We start from the raw sequence: 26,440 nt of genomic DNA, 5'->3' as shown, positions 1-26,440 counted from the left end.
CGAATCAGCATCAAGACCATGGACCATTGGAACTGGCCGAGCTCATCTAGCAGTTGATCATTCCTTCACTGAGATACAGTCCTCGTCCAACTCAGCTCGGCAGAAGCTCGAACACTCCACGCTTACTTGCTTCAAGTTGCTTGCTTCTTCGCAGGGATACTCGTGGAGCGAAATTCCGCTGCTTCGGATCACGGAGTGGTGTCATCGCCACCCACTTTCAGAGACCAACAGTCCTGTCCAAGCCAGATCAGCAGTAGAGTTGGCGTTGCAAATCGTGAAGATTTCGCTCAACATAGGAGTTACTTACAACGAAACATCGCAGCACTGAGATCTACATTATTCACCTGCTACACTGTAGGACCGCGCTGATCTGAAGGCCTCTACAACCGACGGAGTGGTGGCATGTGTCCGGACAGGATTGGGCCACCAGACAAAAATTCGGTCGTGTTCGCAAGATGCAAGGATCTTTCTGGAGTACGATGAAATTCGACCGGTGAAGGCCATGGTCCTCTGATCCGGACACTACTCCGCTGGAGACTACCAGCCCTTCGCACGAGATATCCGTGTAAGCAATGCATAGCAGTAGCACTCAATCTTGACCTCTCTTCATTCAATCCAATCACACCGCAGCTTGAACTTTGCGCACCACCCGATCGGTGTATTTGATATTCTTGACCCTGCTGGAGATCCGTGGAGGAGTGTGTGCCAACCTTTCTGGATTTGGAAAGACCACGACGAGTCTGACTGTGATTCAGTCACTATTTCTACAGTTCAACAAGTCTGCAATCGTTGCGGAGCTTGTGAAAAGAGAGATCGACCGCACACCTGATGCCTCTAGCAGCAGCTACATTGATTTTTTTGCTCGTCGGTTTGCAAAGCCAGTGGGTAGAAGAGATCGGCGGTATATAAGCTTGGGAGTCTCGAGGCTGGGCTTTCTGTCCGCACTGCCGTTGAGGAGACGTAAGAGCAAGCTATCCTGTTTTGTGCAAATTGACGAGCAGATCCGCGGAGCAAAGGCAAAGGCAGCGTGCTGCTGGCATCAGGAGCACAATCGTCAATCCAGAAGAAGACGACGTGCCATGTTGAGCTTACGACAAGCTTAAGTTGAGAACTAACAGGAGGAAGGCCGATCAAAGAAGAAGTTTCTGCGGAAGCACATCAGCGCGTGGGCCATTGCTGGATGGCAGCGAATCGATTCACCATACCACGTGCATGATATCCGTCTCGACAACGGTATAGCTGCGATCGTTCCGTGGGTTCTACCGGAGATGGCATTAGAAATAATGCTCGAGGCGGCGGAAGAGGTTCGCCGACGATAGAAGCTAAATGCAATCACGATGATCGAGGCCTAAAGACACAGTTTTTCGACACGGTTTTCATTACATTACATATTATCATCAGTGGTATATGTCTATCCTACCATGCAGCGAACAAAGCTATCATGATGAGCAAAGCCGTCAGCAAAATGCGCCAAATCCCAGAACTTTCGGCTTTTGATGATCCAGATGTCGTAGTGGCCGTTGAATGCGCAGCCGTATTACTTCTCGAAGAAGTGTGCTGAGTTGTACTCGCTGTTGGGGTAGAGGACTCGGCACCAAGTGTGATGGTCTCTCCGGGCGTCAACGTGTGTCCGCCGATGACTAACACGCCTCCTGATGTCGTATAGCTCAGTGTATTGCTCCCTCCGGTAATCACGCCTCCCGAACCCTCGCTGAGAGCGCTTGTGGCTGTTGCTTCCAGATTCATAGTCGACGTGACATCTCCTGAGATGGCGACGACGTGTGAATCGCCTACTAAGCTGATGGTCTGTCCATTGACAGCGATTCTTGCACCAGGAGATAGTGATTGGCCGTCGATGATGACTGAGGAGCCGACCTTGGACCATGGATAGGAGGTTCCAGCGACGGAGATAGTACCAGAGCGTACAACAGAGTTGCCAGCATTGTGATTTTCATTTCCCAAAGACGCAGTCGCACCATTCACGACAATAGCAGATCCATCCGTCGCGTACGCCAGTGTCACTGCCGTGCCCGGTCTTCCATTGTTTGGCGCCGTCATTCCCATGACTGAAGCGATAATATCCGCCACACTTGGCGATGTCTTCGTTGGCGGAGGCTGACCCGCATTTTGAGAATCAGGAGGGTAGGGCAGAGGTTGAACGTTCGAAGGAGCGACTTGACTCTCCGCAACGGCTACAGCTGTTCTTGTTGGCACGGTCGGCTGGTTGGCGGTCGGCGCAGTCGGAACCGTAGGAGCATTGGGCATAGTATATGTTTCCGTAGGAGTCGGCTCAGCACTGTTGCCACGCGGTAATGTGGGCCTCGCAGCCATATCAACTTCCGTGAGTGCGATGGGAGGATCGAATAGTACAGCATCTTCGTCGAAAATGAAGCGGCATACACTTGGCACGCCAAACATATCCACATAGCCAGCAGGATTGATCGTTTTGAAGGCTTCGGGGATTGAGAGCACTGGTGCGTAGTCATTCCAGATGGTGGAACATAGATTCTCCGTAGCAAGCGACACTAAAGAACTGTGTGTCCCGACGATAGTAGTTGCACTGCCGTCGATGGTATCGGTGTATGTAAATGGGACAGGTTGCGCTGACCATGGCAGTGGGTTGGTGAAGCAGCTTGGCTGGCATCGATACACATCCGCGGGAATTGGACTGTTGAAGTTGTTGTAATTGACGCTCTTCGGTGGACTGTAGCCCCCTCCAGGCTTACCACAGTAGGTGGAAACGGAAGCAGGATCTTGAGGGATGACGATGGTCTGAGGAGTGGTATGAGTGGTCTCGCCAACGGTGTAGGCCCAGGATCCTTCGAAAGCAATGTATGCCGTAGGACTTGTCAACGTCTGGTTGCGCCAGACGATGGTATTGGGTTTGCCAGATATGGTAGGGCCTGCAGTGGTTGTCGGGCAGTCACTCAGACTGCGATGGCAAGCATCGCAAGGCGTCACGGTCTGCACTGGCCAGTATAGGAGTTGGACAGAAGCCGCATTCATGACACAGAGAGGGTCATCCACCGCCACAGATTGAGGTGCAACGGTGGCAGAGCCGCATATTGGGGATGGGACATATGGCGGTGGTGTAGCGGTTGGGCCTGTGGCTGAGAAGCTCTGAAATGCTGCAGACGCTGCCCGCCAAGCAGTGAGCAAAGACGAGCAGTCGGCTGGTCCGATTGTGCAATTTGGCTGAGGAATCGGCGTCGGAATCGAAGTCGTCACAGCGACTGTCTGAGTGAGTGTGTGTGGGATTTCGATCGAGGTGACGGTTCGGCTGGCATTGATGCGAGGGAAGCCATCGCAGAGCGTATACGGAGTGGCATTGTCGCCGAGAGATGTAATGGTCGTGTACAGCGTCGAGGCAAAGACTGCTGTTGTCGTGCTGTTGTACACGGAGGTCGAAACAAACGTCATATCGCCGTTCGCCGCCCAGCGCTGTTTTGCTTCATTGCACGCCGATGCATATGCGCTTCCGGACCCCGTGGCTGGCCCCGTGTAGGTAGGCGCGTAGGTGGAGGTGGAGGTGGAGGTGGAGGACATGGAGCCATTTGTGAGCGCATGTTGGCCATGCGCATGCGCATGCGCGTGCGGGCAGAGGCGGTGCAGAAGACCAAACAGCAATACGAATAGCCACCTCGTATCCCGCATGTTTCGGCTTCCGCCACCGCCGCCGCCGCCGCCGCCGCCGCCGCCGCCGCCGAGATTCTACGTGGGATATCCAAGCCAGCCAGACTACGCGGTGATGCTGTTCATGTCGGCCGGCATGCGGCACACTCCTCGCGAGGACGTGCCGGCTGGTTGCCTCGTGGAAGTGCGTGCAAATAGATGATGGAGATCTTTCGCGAAGGAGATGTTGTTGAAGGAAGAGGCTGCGGCACGGCATCCGCTGGCCCATGAAGTCTAGAATAATTGCACTTCCGCGGCTCGGACGCTGAGTGAATGGACATTGGCTAATCAAAATAGTTTGACCAGGACATCGCTGCTCCAACTCCTGTCTGTACTCATGGTGCCCCTGCCAAGCCTTCGTAGTCATTCATCAGGTGCGAGTAGATCAACCAAGAAAGTAAATTATATGCACCTCGAGGGTTCTATGCGACCCTGCAAAGTGCCCTAAAACCACGTAAATTAGTGTACAAATCGGGGTGTTGCAAATCACCCCTATAAAAGCCAATTACCTCGGATTTCTACTATTCCGAATACCCGTAATCGCTCGAAAACGACTAAGTCTACGACTACACCTTAGTAGCACTATTGCTACCGCTTAGAAGCGACAACTCCTCTTTAGATCCGTCGTTTTAGTAGTCTAATTAGTATAGGAAATAGCTTACGAGAGGATTAATCTATATAGGGTAGTAAACCTAGTATACCTATATATAATCTTCCGCGGGCGCGTTTTAAAGGTATTACTAGCTTACTAATTAAGGGCTTCTAACGACGACGAGGCTTATAAGAGCTACCTAATAGCTGTAGTAGATTAAGTAAAGTTTCCTTACTAGTATATAATAGAACAGGTAATAAATATAAAGCTATAGATAGTGCTATAAATAGTAGTAGCTCTACTATAGATAGTAGAAACAGACTGCTTAGTAAAGGCAAATCGTCTAGTAAGGATAGTAACGACGACTAATGCCTTAATGCCTCGTCGTTATCGTATTAATTACTTTTACTAGCGCCTTTTAGTAAAGATAGCGGCAATCGACTAATTAGCGTAGATTAAAGAAGAAGGTCTGTATCCGATAGGCTATCGAATAGGTCGTTATACGGAGCGTCGTTGTTGTCGTTATATAGAGCGTCGTTGTTGCTACTATCGCTTCTATTGTCCGACTAAATAAGTAGGTCGCTAACCTCTATAATACTATAGTAGTTAGATAGACTATAAACCTATAGCGTATAGCTATCGACTAAGATACGAGGCCTAATCGGAGGCTTTATTATTGCTTTACTAACCTCTAAACCTTTAGAAGCAGCTATAGCTAAGTCGGGTATTAATAATAGCTTTAACCGGAAGACAGGTTAGCGTAATAGCCTATCGTCTATACCTCGCTATTTAGCGGCCCGACGAGGTATTAACTCGGCCTCTTAATAGCCGTTATTAAACTACTATTGTATATACGCGTTAATTAAGTTATAGCTTATTAAAGCGTAGTTAGTAACCTACTATAGAAGGGCCTTATATTGCTAAGCGTCGGTTAGGTTAGAAGCCTACGAGTCGTAGAACCGGAAGAAGGCCTACGAGACTAATTCTTATATAGAATAGAAGTAGTCCTTTACTTAGCGCTTCCGTAACACTCCTAGTGCCTTATAGACCTTAATAGCACCTGCTAGGCTTAACTAATTGTCGTCGTCTATAACTAGCTTAGTCTAGTACTATTTAGGGTAGATTAGATTGCTATTTAGACCTTAGAAGCGATTAATATAGAGCCGGCAACGTTCTAGTATAAGGATACTCGTTCCCTCGATATAGAAGCGCTAAATATACTTACAAGGTAGGTAATAGCTATGCTAGAAGTAGCAGAAGCATTTACTATATACGTTGTTATAGGGAGCCGGTAGTGCTATCCGCTAGGTAGGCTTATAGTTGTTAATATCGGTATAGCACTATATAAGCTAATCTGCTAACTTCTTCTATATTGCGAGAGGTAAGCGCCGAAATTCGATTGTCTTGCTTTGCCGCTATATTAGAAGCTATCTATACTTCTTAACTACGCTATTTTAACGGACTCGGTCGCGGATGTAGCTATTAAGCTAAACGACGTATAGGACGGTACCTAGAACAGTTAGTTATTATTGTATAGAAGAGACAAGAAGCCGTAGAAGTCTAAGAATAATATAGAAGGCTAAAAGCTAGCCTATTCTAAGGAATTTCCCTATTCTAAAAACTATAGCTTTTTATATAAATTCCGATAGCACTATAAGAATAGGAAGAATACGTACCTCGCAAGCTCTATTTACGCATCTAACGCTTATCTCGGCGCTTTAAGTGTGCGTAATAGCCCTCGAGTAGGCTAGTAGTGCGAACGGCTATTAAAATCGGGTCTCCGAGTCGTAACTAAGTCGCCTAGCGATCGCTTTCGGAAGCCTTCTAATTTGCCTTTAGATAAGCTAACTCTTCGGCGGCTATAACCGTATTCTTATAGGACTTAAAGGCTACTATTGCCTAGTTAATAAAGTGTTAGCATTCTTCTTAGTCTCGAGTAATAAACAGAGCCTTGTTTATTGCCTTTAAAACAGCCGGAAAGCGCTTAAAGTGCTTCTCGAGGGTTTTAATAAGGTAACGTTAGTAGAGGCGTTAAACAATACCGCTATCTAAGAGGCCTTTAGCTATACCGAGTTGCTTACTTGCTAAGTTATTAGTAATCGACTATAGCGCTATCTAAGAAGACTATTTAGTCTAGTTCAAATCGTCTTAATCCTTAGCTTTACTAGAACAGCCGTCGTTAACGTAGAAGTGCTTCCTATATCTATTGTATTCGCTAACCTTACGATTGTAGTCTAATTTAGCTATTTCTTCGAGCCTAGAAATAGCCTTCTTAATTAGGTATGCTTGTTTATAGTCTATAAGGAAGTAAGCCGCTAGAAGCTACTCTAAATAGCTATTGCGTATATAGATTGTCGATAATAGCTATTTAAGCTTGTTTGTACAATAGGTTGAGTCTAGCAAGAATAAAGGACTATAGTTACGAAGGGCTCGAAGTTGCTAGTCCGCTACCTATACAAGACCTCTATATAGCTTTCTATTACTTCTACGAGACTAAATTATCTCTACGTAGCTACTTCTACTACTGAATTTGGCCTATAAGTACTCGTATGCCTACTAAAGCTGTTTCTTACTATCTAGTTTAACACTATCTCTTCGCTTGTCGCTTATACGCTTTAGGGCTTCGCGGTTAGCGCTGCTAATACGGTCTCGAGTAATAATAACGGCTCTAGCGTCGTACTATACTTGCTACTATTTAGGTCGTCTTATATCGCTAACTAATTAAGCGATAGTTATTAAGCCTACTAGAATAGTTAGTATTTAGCGCTAAGAACTCACTTAATAATACTAACTAGCTCGAGAATCTAGTAGATCCTTCTAAACGGCCTTTATACCGTCGTTAGTCGCTAATCTATCTACAAACTCGAGACTATGCGAATAACCTTCCTTTAGCGATTCTAGCTCGACGTAGAGCGGCCTAATAACCGTTAAATTGGCAGGCAGAGCCTTCGGTACGCAGTTGTCGAGGAACTAGCCTAAATAGGCCTTAGGCCGCTTCTCGTATACCTTAATAATAGACAACTTCGTATAGTAGTCGTCTAAGGGCTTCGTTCGCGCAATACGCTATCTACTAGGCTTAGTAACAACTATATCCTTAGAAGCCTTAGAAGCGCGCTGTTTACGGTCTACGCGATCGTAGTCTATATAGCGCTTATAAATACGATATTTAAGGCTTAATCGTCGATATAAGCGGTTATTCTCGCGGTCTACTAATAACTTCCTAGGTCGATCTTTGCAATACTATATATTCGATACAAAATAGCGGTATTTATCGTATTCGAAGCCTTCTACTCGATAAATACCGTTCTTACTACCTATAGGGTAGAAGAATAGGCGCCTTCGATCGTATAGATTTAGTAGAAACGGGCTCTTAAACTATAACAATCTACTTAGTTACAACCTACTTAGCTATAATACGGTCTATACGTACCGGCCGCTCTACTTCTAGCTTACTAAGTAACAACTTAATATTCTTAGGAGATAGGTGTTTAGCGTACGACGGCTTAGCTATTACAAAGAGCGTAGAATTAGCGATAGTAAGGTTAAAACAAGCGCGATACGTAACGCGAGGAAGAGGTAGAATAGGTCGATAAACAAGAAATAGGAATAGCCGCTAGATAAGGTCTAGTTTAGCTTTATTGCAGCTCCTTATTTATAGGCCTATACTATGCGATTACAAGGCTTGAAATTGGCTCGAATATAGACCTCTTAGCGGTCTACATATAGCCTATAAACAACTATAGAAGTAGTTAAGCGGCCTTGCAAACCTAGCCGCCGTAGCGGCGCGATTTATGCCCTTGTCTTAGTTAATATACTTACACCTTCATTTATCTCCGGCTAAGATGGTGTTAGATGTAGCAGACTTTTAGCGTGCAAGGGTTGTAGTAGATTACTTACATTTACGGATATACTCGGTAGTAGTAGAGTCGATTAATAAATCGAGATATAGCTATTTTTGCTAGCTAAATTAGGCATGCCGAGGATCCATTAGTCGCCGACTTTATATCGTAGTAGGAAGTCGTTATATCGACGAAAAATCAGCTATATAGCTATATATAAGGTGTTATTATAGGCATGTAGGTAGGCCAATTTCTACGCTCTTTCTAACTATTACAATAGCCTATCTAATCCCCTCTTGTCTCGATATATTACTGCGTTCTTAGCTCTTTAATCCACCCTTAAATAGCCTGTTCTTAGACGCCGATAAATACAACAAGGTATAGCCATTTGCTAGTAACTTCTAGTACTAGAAGCTATAGGAGAGGCATAAGGATAGCTTAATATAGCGGACAATATACTATTATCGTTGTTAGCAGGATGCTAATCGGCTACGCGAGGTGCTAGATAGTATTCGGAAGGTAGAGTATTATAAGGAAGGATGTAATGCGACGTATATAGTAATTGCTATATATCGCTCGAAGAACTATAGAGAGCCGTATATATACAAGGTCGCTTCGTCGTCGCCCGATCCTTCTACCGAGGCGGGCTCGCTATATTACTATTCGATAGATTATATAGTAAGTTTAGTAGGGTTGCCTCTCGAGTCGATAGCGGAGGCCTATTTAAGTCGAGTTAGAAGCTAATAGTAAGTAGGACGTACGAGGTGCTAGTAACGGCTTAAAGGTCGTTCTCGAGTACTTAATAGACTAATACGACTATAATATAGCTCGTATATTCTATCTAATAAAGGAAGGTCGTAACGCTAACCGCTTTGCCGTTATTAGAGGCTATCGTATAAAGGAAGGTGTAATAAAATGGTCTAAGAAGAAGGACAAGAAGAAGGTAACCTTTACTAAGAAGGGCAATATCTCCCTCTAACTCGAGAACCTATATAACGAGCTATCGCTATTAACTAATCTAGTAAACGGCGCTTAGTTATAGTATAAAGCTGTATTAGCAACTATAGAAGGGCGCCTTTATAAGGGTATTGTATAGCAGGCGGATTAGCAGAGGCAGTTATTAGATAATAGATTAGTAGGAGATGTAAGTGCACTACTACTACTACTACCCCGCTTATATAATTAGGCTATAGGAACCGCAAAGCAGCGACTAATCTAGGATTAGTTATTTCTCTACGACGCAACGTATAAGACTACTAATATAGGCTAGCATCTCTTTATAGTGTATATCCGTAATAGATTCGAAAGTTGGATGCTAGCAGTATATATATTGCTACAAACACAGCGTGCGAGGCTTTAGCAAGCTGCTTTCCGAGTCCTAAAGCGGTAGTGCCCTCGCTAGAAGCCGAAGTTAGCTATAACTAACGACTCGGTATAAGAACAAGCGGCTATTCGACTGTCCTTCGACGAGGACGAGGAAATACGACTATATCTCTGCTAGCGGTACGCTAAAGAGACCTTCCTTCGACACTTTCCTAAATTTAAGTACCCTATAGTCTAGAGACTATTCAAAAGAGCCATTTACTAGGCTCGGAGTAAGGCAGAGGTTAAAGAGGTTGTTACTATAATAGAAGCAGAATTAAGGCTTCTAAACAGTAAAGGACGGAAACCAATACTACTACTACTACTCGTAGCAATAGTACAGGCTACCGAGGGTAACATGACCTATAGCAATATAGGCAGCTATGTTTAGCAAGATAGGATAACGAGACTGTCGCTTAGGCTAATAACTAGAGCCCTGCAATATAGGCATTGTAGAAGTATAACATAAATAATGTACTATACGAGGTTGATAATCTGTCTACTCTATAGAAGGAGGCCTCTTATATAGGCTCAAAACTAGCCTATAGGTATAGGGCCGGTTACTAGCCAATATCCCTCCCTTTCTTCGTGTCTAACTAGACACGTTTCACATTATGCGCGCTTAAAACAAACATATATGCATCCTTAGCGCTCTTAGCTAAGGCTATTCTTAGAACTCCGCAATAACACCCCCGGGGTAGTATTAATCCTAGATACTATAATTATGCAAAAACAACTTCCTAAGCAACACTATACAGACTTACTGTTGCTTTAACGCGCCGTAATCCTTACTAGCAATAACCTCATCTGCTAGTCGGCTCTCGAAATCTCCTCCGCATACGTTAAAGCTGTTAGCACCGAAGTACTATCCCTCGTAGAAAGCTTAATTAACGAGGAGGTTAATAGCCTTTTCCGTCGCAGCCTTCTCCTAATCGTGCAGATATTCCTTAAGTCCCTCGTTATTAAGCTAGAGGATCTGTTCAACTTCGTTCTAAACAACGTAACTTAACTAAGGAATCCTACTAACTAGAGCGTCGGAGATATAGCCGAGGCCTTCGACTAAGATAGCCGTAGGGAAAGCGAATAGTACGAAGGAGTTAGAGGCTAGGAGGGCGGTTAGATTGCGGTGTACTTTAGCAACCTAAGAGACTGTTAAGTTCTCGTAGCCCTTAACCTTAGTGCCGTTAATAACGCGAGAGTAGCCTAGGTCAATTAATATACGGTTACTCTTAGTCTTTAGATTACTATATAGCAGGTATAGCATCTAAATAGAGACCTCGCACTCCTTTAGAGGGTTGAGGATCTACTCTGCTTTGCGCCCCTTACTATTAGGCTAACTATCGAACATATAGTCGAGGTCGTCGTCGGTAAGGTGCTTGTTAGTAATCTTACCGATCTTGCTTAGTAGGACTAGGCTACGAGCCTTAAGCTTCTTAACCTAGTTCGCAAAGACCTCGGGCTAATGCATGCCTTCGACAATAGTAGAGCAGCTAGTCTTATCCTTAGACATAAGGCAGACCTTAATACGTAGGTAACTAGCACCCTCGCTAGCTACGAGCTTAACTATATCTTATCCGAGACGAGCAGACTCCTTAGAAGGACAGTTTTCGTAAGTACCGCTAACCTTAAAGAACTTAGCAGGCTTAGGGACGGAGATAAGCTCGTATACGTAATTAGGTCGAAGGGCGACAGCCAAGAGCTACAGGGCAGGATACTAGCGGACGATTTAGTTGCTTACACTATAAGTTTAAAGGATATTACGGCCTTCTTGCTTAGACTTAGGCATCGCACGCATATACTAAAGGTACATTTTAAACTCCTCCTATATTAGGTCGATAAGGAAAGGAAGATATACTCTACGAGGCTCTTATAACTAACTAAAGACTTAAGGGAAGATAGCATTACTAGTCTAGCGAAAGCGGTCGAAGGAAGTGCCTTAGCTAAGGATGCCGGTAACGAACTTACTCTAGCGATCTGTTAGCGTAAGGGCGCGAGTAATAGTACTAGTAGGGTTGAACGCGTAGAGTCCTAGAGATATCGGGGCGGCAACAGGGCGTCTAGGAAACTAGTTAGTATAGGCCTAATTAGCCTTAAGGGTAGCGAAGGCGTCTAGATTAGGAACCTTACGACCAATTTTTAATAGGCGACCGACGAGGACACTCGCCTTAGTACTAGCATAGAGACTACAGACCTTAGCGGCCTTCTTAATATAGTTAGCACATATAGAGAACGGCTCTTCTCCTAGCTTACTAAGGTCGTCGAGCTATTAACAGATAGAGAGGGCGGCAGAAGCTTCGCCTATTACGGCTTTAGGAACTATATCGATCTCAGTAATAAGGTACGCAATAGAGTCGCCCTTACAAGAACTATAGATATTCTTAGTTAATAGGATCGGCGAGAGCCCTCTATCTCTACGCTCGCTAAAGGAGCCTTCGGAGGAGACATCTTCTAGTAGTGTATCTAGCATATTAATATCCGAGTCACTATAGTTAGTACTATAGTTAGTACTAGAAGGGGCGCTATACTTCTTAGTAGCCTTACGGAGGGCCTAGCGAGTATGCAATGCCTTCTTACGCGCTACTTCGGCCTTAGCGCGCTCGTCTTTAACTTCCTAAGGGACCTTACGGTTACGGGTCGAGCGACGGTCTTAAGCCTATATCTCCGTAGCGAGCGCGAGACTAGCAGCCGTATCGGCCTCTATTTCTAGGCGAAGAGCCTTACGTTTAAGGACATTAACGATAGGAGCCTCTTAACCTTTAACAATAAAGCCTACACTATTAATGCGACAGCCCTTCTCTTTTAGTAGATCCTTAGTTATCTATACGTTGAGATCGACCTAGACAATTGCATCGTAGTGCCGCTTCTAATAGGATGTCGTAAAGTCGTTAAGCGCAAAGGACAAGTTGAGCGACTGCTTGCCTACCTTCTTACTAGCGGTAGATATACGATAGATTATAGTACGGGAAAGGTGCTCGGCGCCTTAACGACGGACCTTATACTTATTAACGAACGAAGAGACCTGCTTTGTACGCTCTTGTCTACCGTAGGCGAAGTTAATAAGGCTCTTAGGAAGACTGCTTAGTCCTCCCTAATATTCGAAGGCCTAGTCGAGGGTCTTAAAGCGTAAACGAATCTAGGTGCCGGCAGTCTCGAGGCTATAGACGATAGGAAAGGCTTATTTAATATCTATATCGTTAAGAACCTCGCGCTTAAAGATACGCTTACCGATAGACTAACGCAAGTTGTTTATACCGTACGCAACTAAGATAGTAGCCTTCTTAATGTTCCTATCGATAACGCGTAGCAGGGTGCGAGCGTTCTAGATCTTCTCTTAAGGATCTTTAAGGGCGGTAACGATCTAGAAGCAGTGCTCGAGGCTAGTTACAGCAGCTAAGGCGCTATCGGATAGGGCTTCGATCGGGACTAGTGCGCCTAGGTTTAAGGCTCGTAGGTTGCCGCTGCTGCTAGCGCCTAGCGGATTTAGGGCGCCGGAAGACATCTTAGTCGACCGGAGCGGAAAGGAGTTAGTAACGAGCTTACAAAAACGTTCGTAGCTTGTTAATAATAATTGAAGGGTTTAGATAGAAGAGGGGGGGGGGTAGGCGGTAGTAAGTTAGTTAGTGTTCGAGTAGAAGAAAGGGCTTAGAAGGCTCGCCTTAAATAGGGTGCGAAGGTAGCGTAGTCCGTATATTCCGGTAAAGCAAACGGATGACGATTATATATAGACCCTAAAAAGTAAAGCTATATACGAGACTCCTTTGTTAGTAGGGCGGCTAAAGTTTAACAATCGATCTAGCTAATTGCTAGTAGCGACTACGCGCCTTTGTTAACCTCTAGCTTTCGTAGATTCCCGCGCACTCGAAATGTAACTAGTCAGTTCGAGTACCTAGTAGTAATCTATAGTAGTAAGGCTAGCGGGACTAATGACACCCCCGGGGTAGATTAGCTTTTCTCTAGAGATGCTCGGTAACTAGGAGCAAATCGCCTAGGCCTAGCGTAGCTTGTATTAGCCTATAGCAATATCGTTATAGATGCAGCATTACCTTTCGCAGTAGCAGGTATGTAAACGTAGCCCGTGCGTTCTTCTTTCTTCTAGACACTAAGCTTAGCGGCCTAAGGTCCCTATTCTTAGAGGCTATAGGCCTAGGTTGCTACGTCTATCTAAGAGCTAGGAAGGGAGAGGGATCCTCCCTTTCTTAGTGTCCTACGTAACTAATGCTAATTAGGGCAGGAACAATCTTCTCTAGCGGAGTATCTTATTATCGTTGCTACCTAAGGGCGGTTGCTAGAGACTAGGAATCTAGAGGGAAGTAGTCCTAGAAGGGTAGAGGGGTTAGGTTCGGCTATCTTCCTAATGCTACCCCCGGGGTATTATTAGGAAAATACGCCTCGTATAGTTCTATCTAAGGAAACAAGAGCGAAGGAATAAAGTTATAGCAACATCAATCGAAGGTAAAGGTAAAAGCAAAAGATAACAACAGGATAAACCAAAAGCAATAAACGAGAGCATAAACATTAGCAGGAACAGACAATAGGTAAGGACTAAAGGTATAGGGCGGCACTGCATTAATAGCGCGGAGAACGATCGATAAGAGTAAGGAAGCAACGTAGTAGAGGCAGACAGAGGTAAGGAAGAGTAAGCAATTATTTAGTCTCGGGGTCGTCTAGCTATGATTCTAAGCGGTCTTTATCGCTAGACTAGTCAGGTTCCTCGGAGTCAGAGTCAGATAGCTAGAAGTCTAGTTTACTATTAGAATCGGAATCAATATCGGAAACGCTCTATATATAGTTAATCCGTATATAACCCTCCCTTTGTTCTTAAGTTATTCCTAATAGCTTACTAAGAGGAATCTAGGGATAGGTATAGTTCTTAGGCAGAATAGGATCTATAATAGCGGTAGGATCCTCCTCCCGATAGGCATCTAAGGACGGTAGAGGGTCTATAGAGGCACTAACTTCCTCCTCGGTCGGCGGAGGGCGGGCAGGTTCGCGTAACTTAACGATCTTCTTTAGATTAGCCTAAGGGTAAGAGTGCTTTAAGGTAGCACTATCTAGCTCCTAAAGAAGGTATGCGGAACCCGAGTAAAGGACCTCCTTTACTCTATAAGGACCCTTCCACTTGAAGGCTAGCTTATAGGAGTAACTATACTCTAGTTCGGACCGGTATAGAAGGACTATATCGCCAACCTTTAGAGGTTCCTAATCAACAGCATTATAGTTATTAAAATACTGCTTAGCTTCCTCCCGAAGGCGACGTTATCGAGTAAGACCCTCCTAAGAAGTCGTAGTTATATCCTTAAGAGCCTTAGCCCGTAGGGTAAGAAGATCTACCCTAGTACGAACAGACCCCTAATCGTAAACGCCGTACGTGCGGTAGGACAATTCAATAGGAAGAACGGCGTCCCTCCTAATTATAAGTTCCGCTAGTGTAAGTCTAGTCGTATCGACAATAGTAGTTCGGTCCGCCTAGAGAAGGGCTAGGACGCGGGTAGAAATAGGAACTAATCTGTCGCTACTATTAGTTATCTTGGATAGGGTATTAATTAACGACCGATAGCCGCGCTTAATAATAGTATTCGACTAGGGATAGTACGGGGAGATGCGAACGTTCTTAGCCCCGTACGAAACAAGTAGCGCTTAAACCTCCTTAGCTATGTTGTTCGTAGCGTTGTCTAAGATAATCTCGTAAGGTGTTCCCTAGCGGTAAAACAGATCCTTAAACAGGAAGGTAGCTATATTACGGGCATTAATGGCACCGCAACCCTTATAGAAATAATAGGCCTCCGGCTATCGAGAAAGACCCTCTCGAATAATATATAGGCTATTGTTGCGGCTAAGATAGACCCTATCGCTATACTACCGCTCCCTAACTAACTAGGCAGTAGGGATACGCAGCTCTCCTAGACGCCGGTAGCTATTCCTAAAGTTGCACTTAGGACAGCTCTTGTAGTAGCGGGAGACATTAGCCTATACGCCGTCCTACTAGTAGCGTCGACGAAGGATATCGAAGGTGCCCTCCGCCGCCCGATAGCCGAGCTTATCGTAAACGGAACGAAGGATTTCTTATCGGGCTGCTAGATCGTTAATAATACGCTAGAGCGGTGCATTAACTATAGCCTATCGCTAAAGGATGCGATCCTTAACAAGGAACCTCCGAGAATAGCGGATAATACGACGGTATTAACTCTTTAACAGACCGGGAGCTCTCTTCGTATAGGTAAGGAAGTAGGCGATGTTATAGGAGTCGTCGGAGTAGACCCTATTAAGGATATTATTCCTACCTAGTTCGCCCGCCTTAGCATCGTCCTAGCCCTCGTCGTTAGTAGCAGGGTCTTCGTTAGGCTAGTTACTAGGTTAGTCGTCGGTAGTAGGCCTAGTAATCACCGGCATAGCATTAATATAGAAGGCAGTAAAGAAGGTGCGGTTAATAACCGCGTCGACATCCTCTTCTTCTATTATCTCGGCGATATCCTCTTCTATAGTAGGCCTTCTAGAAAGGCTATCCGGCCTAGTATACTTCTTGCTAGGAACATGGAAGACGTCGAAATTAAACAAATAGATCTAGGCAACCTACCGAGCTATCGCAGAGTTAGGTAGGTCGGAGGCTATACGGTTAAGTTAATAGACTAGCGTCTAAGCGTCGACTTCTAGGCGAAAGAACATTCTAAAGAGCTAAGGTCGGAACTTCTTAAGAGCCTTATAGACACTAAGGCACTCTCGCTTGCTAGTATCGTATCGGGCTTCGATAGGTTTCTATAGACCGGACTCGTACCAGACAGGGTAACGTAAGGAGGGCTCCTTACGATTATACTGCATTAGTATCTCGCCGTAGCCTTCCCCGCTCGAGTCGATAGCAACAATTAGTAGACCTACGCCTTCCGAGTAGTTAATAGAGGTAAGCGTAGGCGCGCTAACAAGCGCCTTAGTAACCTTGTCCTTAGCGGCTTAGTAAACGGAGGTCTATATAAACTCTACATCCTTCTTAAGCAAGGCGTATAGAGGCTTATATACTAACGCAAAGTTTTCGACCTAGATGCGGAAGTAGGAGACTACTCTAAGCCAGATCCGGACATCTTTCTAATAGGTAGGGTCTGGCTAGGAAACAATCTTTAGGACCCGTGCATTGTTAGAATAGCGGCCGTTCTTATTAGTTATAAACCCGACAATATTCATTCGTTTATATAGGAGCTAAAGCTTCTCCCTATACACCGTTAGGTTAGCTCGCTCTAGGTCGTAGAGGACACTATCGAGGTTCTAAATGTATTCGAGAAAGAACCTACGGATGCTAGGCTCTACTTCTTTATTATCGTACCTAGTTTTAGGGCCCTTAATGCCGATGTCGTCGAGGAAAGGCATCGCTACATAGGAGATATAGGCCGCGAGGACTTAGTTCATAATACGAACAAACTAGGCTACGGAGTTGGTTGCCCCTTAGGGAAGGGTAGTTTGTCTATATAGCCTAAGAGGTGTCTCGAAACTAGTAAGGTCCCGGCTATTAGGGTAGAGAGGTATCTAGTCGTAGCCCGAGAACATATTAACTAGCGAGGCTACTATATAGTTAGCAAAGGCTTCTAAGAACCTATTAGTCTCCGGAGGAAGATTAGCATCTCTAATCGTAACTATATTAAACTTCTATATAGCGTTGATTAGCCGATACTTCTTTAGCTCCCTAGGGGCTGTCTTCTTCTAAACTAGGAAGTATAGATTGCGATACGAGGCATAGGAAGGCTCTAAGGTGCTAGCCTTTACACGCTGCCGTATCATGTCCTCAACTATACCTCTTAGGCTTAGATTTAGCTTAAACCCTAGGTAAGCCTAAGGCTTATACTCGATCGTTCGGATCCTCTATAGAGGGGCAACCTCCGGGTTGATCCTACCTAGATACGTAAAGTTATATACTAATACGGCTTCGCGGTTATATAGAAGCTCGTACAGCAAATCTAGTTTAAGATCCGAAAGCTCGATGCTAGGTTTAATATTCGCTAGTCTCTCCGGCGTTAGCCTCGATCCCCTAGGAATAGAGGAGAACTTTTTAGTAATATACCTCTAGTCGTATAGACTATCCCTAGGTGTTAATATCGCTTCGCGGTTAAGGCACTTTTGTCGCTAGTTAGGATTTCCGCTAGGATTGGACCTATCGGTTATATATACGCTGCCTTTTACGGGCTTAATCTTGTTAGCTACCCTCTTATATAGGGTATATATACTAACCGCTCGTAATACCCGAGCCCTCTCTCTTTAACGTTGGGCCCGGAGATTAGCGCAATAGAATAGCGCGTAAACTTTATTAGAAGTCTCCTTAAGTCGGTAGGTATATAGCTAGTAATCCTAATTTATAATTCCGGCGAAAACGTTAGATTCCTAATAACACCCCCGGGGTAGCATTAGCTCGGCGCTCTAATTGGTTAGTTCGGATTCGGGCTCGGGTAGATCCGCTTCCGGCGGCGATGCCTACGATAGCATTATTACCGAGATTCGTGTACTAGGTAGTCGTTACACTGTTATACTCGCTATTGCTTCGAGCATTCGTCTCCTTAGTATAGAGCCTAGAAACTAGCCTTGTCGTACGGAGCGGCGCACCTCTAGATATAACCTATTTAAGCTATATTGACTTATAGCGCAGATTGCCGGTCTTATAACCGCGCTATAGCGTTTCCCGAAGAGCGCTTAGAAGTAGCAAGGATATCCTCGTAGGACTTGTAGCTAGTGTTTCCGACATAACTAGTAAACACGACTCGGTTGCCCTTCTAGTTAGCGATAGTTCCTTCCTAAGAGCTATCGTCGCAGTTGCGCTAGACACCCCGGGTTATACGAGACTATAGACGACCTAGAATGATTAGCGTATTCGGGTCGGCGGCAATCTAGAAGGTAAAGGAAAAGCATATACCGAAAGCGTCTACTATAACATTATAGTAGGCACCTACTAGCGCAACCTCCCTATTCACTCCCTATATACTAAGGGAAATATCTCTGTTTATTGGCAGTCGGAGCTATTTAGCCTAGCGCTTACTTATAATAAGTGACTCTAAGCTATTATTAAGCATTGCTAGCAACTGCTAACTATAGCTTCTGATAGTAACTTGAATATAGATAGCGGGAACGACGGCAAAGGAACGGGTAACTACGGAAAGGTCTACATTATTAGAGATAGAGTAAAGTTCCTTAGGTCGAGGAGGTCCTACTCGACCGATTTATTAGCTAGTAAATCGGACAGCCTTAATAGAAACTGAAACCGAAGCAGAGTCGGTATTATTATTATCCCCTCGGCCTATCTCCTCAATCCCCTCTTCGTTAGTATTATCGATAGTCTCCTAGCTCTCGTAGGTTACTAATTCGCCTTCTGCTAACTCCTAGGCCCCTAAAAATTTAGGAAGGAACTATAGGGAAGAGACGTCGATATAGTCCTCTCGCCCCTGTTTACGTCGGAGGGCTACAAGGTCTTTTATAAAGGTAGTATCGTTAGGAATCCGGCTCTAGAACAGGTTAGTAGGCAAACCGTATACTAGAAGCTCCCCTATAGACACGTTAGACTTAAGGTCTAGGAACTATAAAGCCTAGAAGAGAGCATTTGCCTTTGTATCGTAAGAGTTAGTAGGCCCGGCACTATACTTCTTTATGTACCTATTAAAGCGAAAGCTCTTTAGGTCGGCTGACTTTCGCTTATAGGCCGGCGGGTTAGCTAGGCCTAGGGTACTACTAATGTCGGTAGCAACATCCTCTATATCGATATCGGGAGTCTCTAGGACCTCCGGAGTAGCTATACTAGCTCGGGTTGCACGGTCTTCAGCTGTCTAGAGTATCTTAGTCTTAGCGACTGATTCTCGCTGTTTCTTAGCCTTATTAGCTGCCTGCTTCTTGAGTATCCTAGTAGGGGCTGCCGCACTAGGGCGGGTAGGGTTCTACGGGCTCTTACCCTTGCCCTAGGACTAGGTTTAGGACCTTATAGCAGCGTAGACATCTATACTGTTCTTAGTAACCGCGTAAACATTAGTAACTGCGTCCGGGTCCTAAGATACAAAGTTGACTTTAATAGGCTTAGTAGTACCGTCACTGCTTCGCTCCTTAACCTGTTTTGCCCTAACCTTCTAAGTCTCTCGTTTAGTAATAGCGGCGAGGGTACTGTTCCTAGTGTCCTTAAACTCGATCTTGCTACTATACTTCTTCTCTAGAAGACTCCTAAGTTAAGGTAGCTTCGGGGCTCTGCGATCCTACTCGAAGTCAATCTTGTCGCCGGTGTCGGTATAGTAGAACCGACTATTTACTTATATAACGAGCTTCCTTTTAAGAAGCTCCTTTTAGATAGGGCAGTCTAATTGAACATATTTAAAACCGCCGCACATCTAGCACTTGCTATCTAAGTCCGAATGGATCTTCCGTATAGCGTAGACGTTAACTAAAGGGGCCTTAGGGTAGTTGGGATCGGAGACCTAGTAGACTAGTAGCACATCCTTTAGTATACTAGTATTAAGGACCTCCCTAACTCGCTACAGTACTTTCGCATTAAGGTTGAGCTAGGCTAGGGATTTAGCTAAGTCCGTAACGTCCTAAGAATGCTTAGTAATAGTAGGAGTTACGGTACTAGGACTACTTTGCGATTTAGGAAGAAACTTAGGCCCTCTAGTTCCCGAGGCATCGTTCCTTACCTAGGCTAGGTTATTCCGGTCCTCGCCGTAAATGAACTTCTTTGCGTCGGCGGAGCTATTAATGTCGTCCTTAATAGCCTCTAGGACCTCTTTATACTTCCTAAAGGTCTCGGGATTAGCTTCGCTAAGCTTGTAGCGACGGAAGACACGCTTAGCCGTAGACTACGGTAACCCTTTAAGGAGCAGCCTCGTTCTCTAAGAATTCTCGAGGTCCTACTAGTCGATGCCGTCCGCTAACTTAACAAACTCGCGGACGTACTCCTTTAGGTCGTTATTTTCGGTGCGCCTCTCTATATAGAGGTTCTTAAGCTACGTACGACTGCCTTTAATGCGACGGCTATCGCGATCCCGATACTCCCTTATAAAGGCCTGCTTAAAGACCTCCTAGTCGGCATTAGACTTGTCGTCCTTTTCTAGGTAGCTAACTAGGGTTCTAAGGGTTCGGTGAAGCTTAGTAATAGTAGTCCTCGTAAGGGACCGGACCTTATACTAGTCCGACTCCTCTTCGAGTCCGTACTCGGCTAAGTTGTCCTTAAAGCGTTCTACGTGCGCCGTAGCGTTCTACCCTTCGAACAGAGGGTTCCTACTGCTTCCTAGCTCTAGCGGGCGACGCCTGTTCTAACGGAGAAGGTTAGTTTGCCCTTAAATCATCTTTATAACGACATTATAGAGGGCCTCGGGCGTAGAAGGCTCGACAGCCCCTAGTTCGATAGCGCTTATAACAACTAGTCGTCGCCTGATTTCTTCGTTAATAGGGTCCGGTAGGTTATTAGATTCCGAAGATTCCGCTAATTCGTAATGCTCGCTTTCGCTAGAGCTTATTCGATTGTTATAAAGTAGTTAAAATGAAATACTATAGGAAAGTGTTTTTAGTATATATTATAGGTTTAGTTTGTTTCGATGTTGCTATGCGAGAAAATGGTATGCTAGGCTGTTTTCTTCTAATGTTACCCCCGGGGTAGTATTAGAGTTTAGCCTCCTAGGGGTCGCCTATATACCCCTAGGAGCTAAGTTTAGTATTAGACGAAAGCCGCTCGGAGGGAGAGACTGCAATCTCTATTTATATCTGGATCCTAGAAACCAGCTCGTATCTCCTTTAGCTAGGCGGGGGGGCGGGGACCTTCTTTTTCTAGTAGAAGGCTAAGCACTATCCGAACGAGGCAGCGAATCCCGAAACAATCTACCCGGTTAATAGGGGAACTGTCTAGGCATCCGACCTGCAATCTAGAAATTGCTATCGTATAGATAGTCTTAGCAAACCAAGCAAGGCCGATAGGTAATTAGTCTATCTCCTCCTTAGGCGTGCGGTAGCTTATCTCGAGTAAGCGGTGCTAAATAGGTCTTCGACCCGGAGCCGAGTCCTTAGAAGCTAGCTATAGTTATAGACTAGGCCCTAAGCTATAATAGTCCTAAGGGTTTGCAGCTTTTCGGGGTTAAAGCGATGCCCTCGTTAAGAGGTTTCTCTGCTTGTCGTAACGGCCCCTTAAGATACTTCGGTATCGTCCGTATCGTAGGCTCTTGTCGTACCCTCGCTTCGGTTATAGCTATTCGTGCCTAGAGACCACCTTTAATATACCCGAACCTATCAGATATAAAGAGATAGCCCTACCTTCGGCTCTAATAAAGGACGGAAACTAATACTACTACCACTACTCGTAGCAATAGTATAGGCTACCGAGGGTAATATAACCTATAGCAATATAGGCAGCTATATTTAGCAAGATAGGATGACGAGACTATCGCTTAGGCTAATAACTAGAGCCCTACAATATAGGCATTGTAGAAGTGTGATATAAACAATGTGCTATACGAGGTTAATGATCTGTCTACTCTGCAGAAGGAGGCCTCTTATATAGGCTCAAAACTAGCCCATAGGTGTAGGGCCGGTTACTAGCCAATAACAGACTAGCAGAAGAGGCTTAGTATTTACGGAAGAACTAGGGGTTAGAGAAGTTATAGAAATAGGCAACCTAGGCACGTCTTCGTAACCTAGTTCTTATACAAATACGTACTACTTCGCCGCTAGAAGGATACTATAATACTATTAAATACGACCGGAAGAAGGACCTTCCTTAGTTAACGATGTATAGCACTATAACTAAGTTGCTAACAATCGACGCTCGACAACTATATAAGGCGGACCTACAAAGCTATAGAATTAGCAAACGCACGCAATACTAGAAGGTTAAAGAGATGCCGTATTTTAAGCAATTAAGCCCTCTAGCGGCGTAGGACTTCGTTAGGAAACAACTCGCTATTGCGGAAGAATATAAGGCTAAGGCATTGCCGCTATACAAAGGCCTTGTATTATATCGCGACGGACAACAACCTCCTTACTGTAATTGCCTGCTATAGTTTTAGCAGCACCTGCCTTGCTACTATATTCTAAGATACTACCTGTTTGTAATACCGCTTACTCTGCAATAATAATAGATCTATATCAGTTTCTACTGCGGCTTTAATAGTATAGAAATTAGTTAATACTAGCGGCAACGAGACAGTACTACCTTGTTTCTCGAGGGCTTCGAAGACACTTAAAACTATACTACTAGCGACCCCTATCTTCGAGACCTTCGCGCTTACTTTAACGAAGGTATAGAAGGCCTCTTATAGCACTTCTATACGGTCCGTAACGATAAGACAATCTACGATAGCACGCTAAAAGACAAGTTTATAAGAGGCTTCTTACGCAAGGTAAAGGACACGCTTACTTAGTTAGCTAACTTCTCGCTAGACGACTTCCTTTAAGAAGGCGCGCCTAAGGTCTAATTAACTAGTAACCGGCGACAGCGACAGCGACAGTAGACGGACCTTCTACCTAAACCTATTACTCTAACTCGCTAATAACAACAACTGCCTCGGTATCCGACACTTCCGCTACTACTACTACTACCGCCGCTAGCGACTAAATATAGACCTCGAGCGTTTAATCTTCCGCCGCTTAATAAGACCCTCTTATCCCTAATACGTCGACCGTTACAAGTTATCGACCTTCTTACGCCGAGTCCGCTACCCTTTAGGCCCTTACCTCGCAAGAAGGCGCCGCTCCGCGAGTCGCTATTGTAGGCGCAGTTAGCTTAGCTATTTAACTTAGATACTATCGAAGAGACAGCCGAGGTTGTAGACCTCACTTCGCTAGCAAGAGCGGCTTTACTATTAAGGTCGGCTTTACTATTAAAAGAAGACCTAGAAGTAGTAGAAGACTTCCCTTAGTTAGACAATAATAACGCTTTACGAGAGGTAGTAGGTAAGAGGCGGACTTCTAATAAATACAGTAGTAATAGCAAGCGTAAGAGACCGAGAGCGACAATGCTACGAGCTATTAAGAGGCCGAAGAAGAAGAAGCCGTAGATAGCAACTAACAACACCTTAGAAGTCGCTATACTAGTCTAATTGCGACAACAATATAGCCTAATTAGGCAAACCGAGCTAACACACTAAAACCGAGCATTTCCGTAAGTTTGGTGGGTCCCATCATACGCCTAATAATCGGGCCATTTCCTAGCGGGAATGGTGGATACAGTCCCGCAGGAACCCAAAAGAATGGGACGCTAAAAGTCTGCTACAATCAAGGCTATCTCTCCGGCCACCCTTAGACTTGGACTTCGTTTCGCCGCCCTTCAGCCCACCTCTTCGCATAGGCTTTGAAGGAGCCACGAACCCACCATACGGCTTGCCATTCGCCTCCAAATTCTCCGCCGTTGGAACATCTTTGCTTTCAATCATTGTGAACTCCTCCGTGGCCTCCTCCGTAATGACTTCTGGAGACTCTCGGAGCCTCTGCGATGCTTCGTCGTCTGAGGCAGTCTCAGGGACTCCCTGTGCGAGATTATTGGTGTAAGCCGACGCGAGGCACTTCGGCTGAGTAATAATGCTTGCCTCTTCGTTCACCTTCACATTCTGCCAATCTTCATCAACTTCTTTCTCCGCGCTCGACTTGGTCCTTTCGTCAGAGCCCTGCTTGCTTTTGTCTTCAGCGGTCTGGTCGTGAGACATGATGCTTACTGCCTGTGTATGAGAAGGACCGGAGAGCCCGAGTCGGCAAGTCTAAGTATGCTCATTTGTTTGCTGATAACTACCTTCTTTGTGAATGTGTTCTTTGGCATACATCAATACATCCTTCAAGAAAGATCACAAGAGGTCCGAATCTTGAAAAAAAAAGACAGCAAACGAATGACTACCTGGCGGGCAAGTCCTTTCTCGGCCCTTCCACTTTGTCGAACCAGATGTAGTGCCCAAGATCACTCTCCATATCTAGACCCAACTTCACAACCCTGTCATTGTCGAATTTGAACTCGGCAGCCATTTCCCCTTCTGAGCCATCAAAGTAGTCCTCCATTCTGCCTTCGAACAGCGTCTGATCTTTGAGATGCTCCAAAGTAAGGTAGAACCCCATCGAACGGTCGCTCGCATCGATGAAGAGGTTTCCGTCTCTGATTTGAATCTCAATGCCCCGATATCCGACATTCCAGTAGTGTCCAGCATAGGTCTCCAGTGGCATCTTCAGAGCTTCTGGATTTTCGGAATCCTGTAGCAGCTTCTTCCGCAAGCTATCTTCCTTGTCCTCCTTGTCCTCCTTCTCTTTCATCGCTTTCGCTCGAGCCAACCAGTCGACTCTTTCAGTGCGTGGAACCTTCAGCATAGCATCAACGAGCTCCATCGCAACAACGTCACAGATCGTTCCCGCTTCACCAGTATTGCCAAGAACAATGAGTGCAAAATCATGTTCTGGCATGAACAGATGAATACTGCTGAAGCCAGGAACCCCGCCGTCGTGACTAATGATTTGCGCTCCACGATAGTACTTGACACCCAGGCCGGTAGCATAGCCTTCGAAAGATGTGAAGGGGTCTCTATCCTCATCATCGACGTCCGGATCGATTGGGATGCGAATTTTGGTGATGCCCTCAAAGACTTCTTTCGTGATAGGATCTTGTTGGTTCATCAATGCCCGTACCCACTTGATGTAATCATTGACACTGGTCATGACAGACCCTGCGCCCTGCGCTTCGGGACACTGCTGATACGGCACGGTTCTGTAGGATTTGGTTTCGTCGACCCAATGATATGGCGTGGCAAGGCGCTCTTCAAGTCCGGCTGCCTTTGAGGCATCGGGCTGTAGATGCGTAGAAGTCATATTGAGCGGTGCAAAGAAATTCTTCTGGAGGAAATCTGAAAAGTCGGCGCCCGAGAACTTCTCCACGAGATGTGTTGCCACAGTATAGAATATGTTGTTGTACTGATACTTCGTTCTTATGGGAGCATTAAGCTGCAGGTTCCGCAGGTTGCGAGTCACAGATTGAGGAGTGTCGGTATGGTTTGATCGAATGCCAAAATAAGACAAATCGTGCCGTGGAAGTCCTGTCCGATGGCCTAATGTGTCTTCAACCGTAATGTCCTTGGTGTAACTCTCTTCAGACATTACGAAGTCGTCAGGTAATAGGTCGTGCATCTTGGCGGTCCAGGTCACATTCGAATACTTCTCCTCATCGGCAACGAGAAGTCCTACTGATGCAGCTGTGAGTGATTTGGAGCTGGAAGCCAGGTCGAAGATTGTATCGCCATTGCACGGTCTTGGTGGGTCGAGAGTCGCAAGACCAAAGCCTTTTGAGCGAACGTCTTCACCTTGGCTGACTGCAATCGCTAGACCTGGGATTTTCCATTCCAAGATAAGATCATTGATGTGGGTGTCGAAATCGGTAGAATTGAAGTGGTCCATGCTGATGAGTCCAAGTCTATCGAGTTCTGCTCGGAATTACTGTCAAGCGGACAATGATAATTAGAAGCGCTGTCAGTGAATGAGTCAAGCATAATTAATGTGTGAGCTGAGATGGAGCTTTCAGCCACAGCTGTGCGGAACCGTTCGTACAGCAGAGCAGAACCCAAACCTTCGATTACGCTATTCAATATGTCGCGCTATGCGCTCGGAGGGACATGGAACTTGCTGCGGTGCAGCTATACCACAACCAGCACAGAACTAGCTTCTTGGCGGTTTCCTACCTCTCTCTAAAATGATACTATACCTATACCTCGTCGTCTCTATTTCTATAGTATAGACCCCTCGATGGTGTTACTAATAGCGCGTTTGCTAGACTATTAGCTTAATAAGATTAAGCGCCTCTTCGACGAGAGCGAGTTATCTAATATTACTATCTCCGAGCTACTAAATATCGCTAGGCGTAGTATCGATAAGATCTATAATAATTATTACCTATTTAGTTTATTCTATATTAAAGAGCTCTTAAGGTTAGGTCGTTTATAGTCGCTATTACTAATCTTTAAGGATATAAGTATCGCTAAGCGCGTATAGTCGTAATTTAACTAACCTACCC

General features: G+C 45.2%; 4 protein-coding genes across 4 annotated transcripts; 1 reads left to right on the top strand and 3 right to left on the bottom strand.

Moving 5' to 3' along the window:
- Nucleotides 1-1,365: 1,365 nt before the first annotated feature.
- MYCFIDRAFT_208806 (uncharacterized protein) lies at nt 1,366-13,975 on the bottom strand (the record flags this gene model as incomplete). The annotated part of the gene is made up of 9 exons (XM_007932002.1): nt 1,366-2,525; nt 2,562-3,449; nt 3,485-3,751; nt 3,779-3,892; nt 3,922-3,937; nt 3,976-4,027; nt 4,063-4,094; nt 4,127-4,164; nt 13,954-13,975. 9 exons carry the CDS (start codon nt 13,973-13,975, stop codon nt 1,417-1,419), a joined length of 2,538 nt encoding a protein of 845 aa, XP_007930193.1. The 3' UTR covers nt 1,366-1,416.
- A 9,364-nt stretch (nt 13,976-23,339) lies between these two features.
- On the bottom strand, nt 23,340-24,104 carry MYCFIDRAFT_79445 (uncharacterized protein; the record flags this gene model as incomplete). The annotated part of the gene is made up of 2 exons (XM_007931969.1): nt 23,340-23,370; nt 23,770-24,104. The coding sequence occupies 2 exons, from the start codon at nt 24,102-24,104 to the stop codon at nt 23,340-23,342; spliced, it is 366 nt and encodes a 121-aa protein (XP_007930160.1).
- Nucleotides 24,105-24,285: 181 nt separating this feature from the next.
- On the bottom strand, nt 24,286-25,827 carry MYCFIDRAFT_79446 (uncharacterized protein; the record flags this gene model as incomplete). The annotated part of the gene is made up of 1 exon (XM_007931970.1): nt 24,286-25,827. One exon carries the CDS (start codon nt 25,825-25,827, stop codon nt 24,286-24,288), a length of 1,542 nt encoding a protein of 513 aa, XP_007930161.1.
- A 53-nt stretch (nt 25,828-25,880) lies between these two features.
- On the top strand, nt 25,881-26,123 carry MYCFIDRAFT_178080 (uncharacterized protein; the record flags this gene model as incomplete). Its single annotated transcript, XM_007932001.1, has 3 exons — nt 25,881-25,902; nt 25,934-26,057; nt 26,090-26,123. The coding sequence occupies 3 exons, from the start codon at nt 25,881-25,883 to the stop codon at nt 26,121-26,123; spliced, it is 180 nt and encodes a 59-aa protein (XP_007930192.1).
- Nucleotides 26,124-26,440: the final 317 nt, after the last annotated feature.

Source organism: Pseudocercospora fijiensis (genome assembly GCF_000340215.1).
Source record: "Pseudocercospora fijiensis CIRAD86 unplaced genomic scaffold MYCFIscaffold_8, whole genome shotgun sequence".
In the NCBI taxonomy this organism is placed as follows: domain Eukaryota; kingdom Fungi; phylum Ascomycota; class Dothideomycetes; order Mycosphaerellales; family Mycosphaerellaceae; genus Pseudocercospora; species Pseudocercospora fijiensis.
The sequence above is the reverse complement of the archived record's forward strand: the minus strand, read 5'-3'. Positions and strand labels throughout refer to the sequence as shown.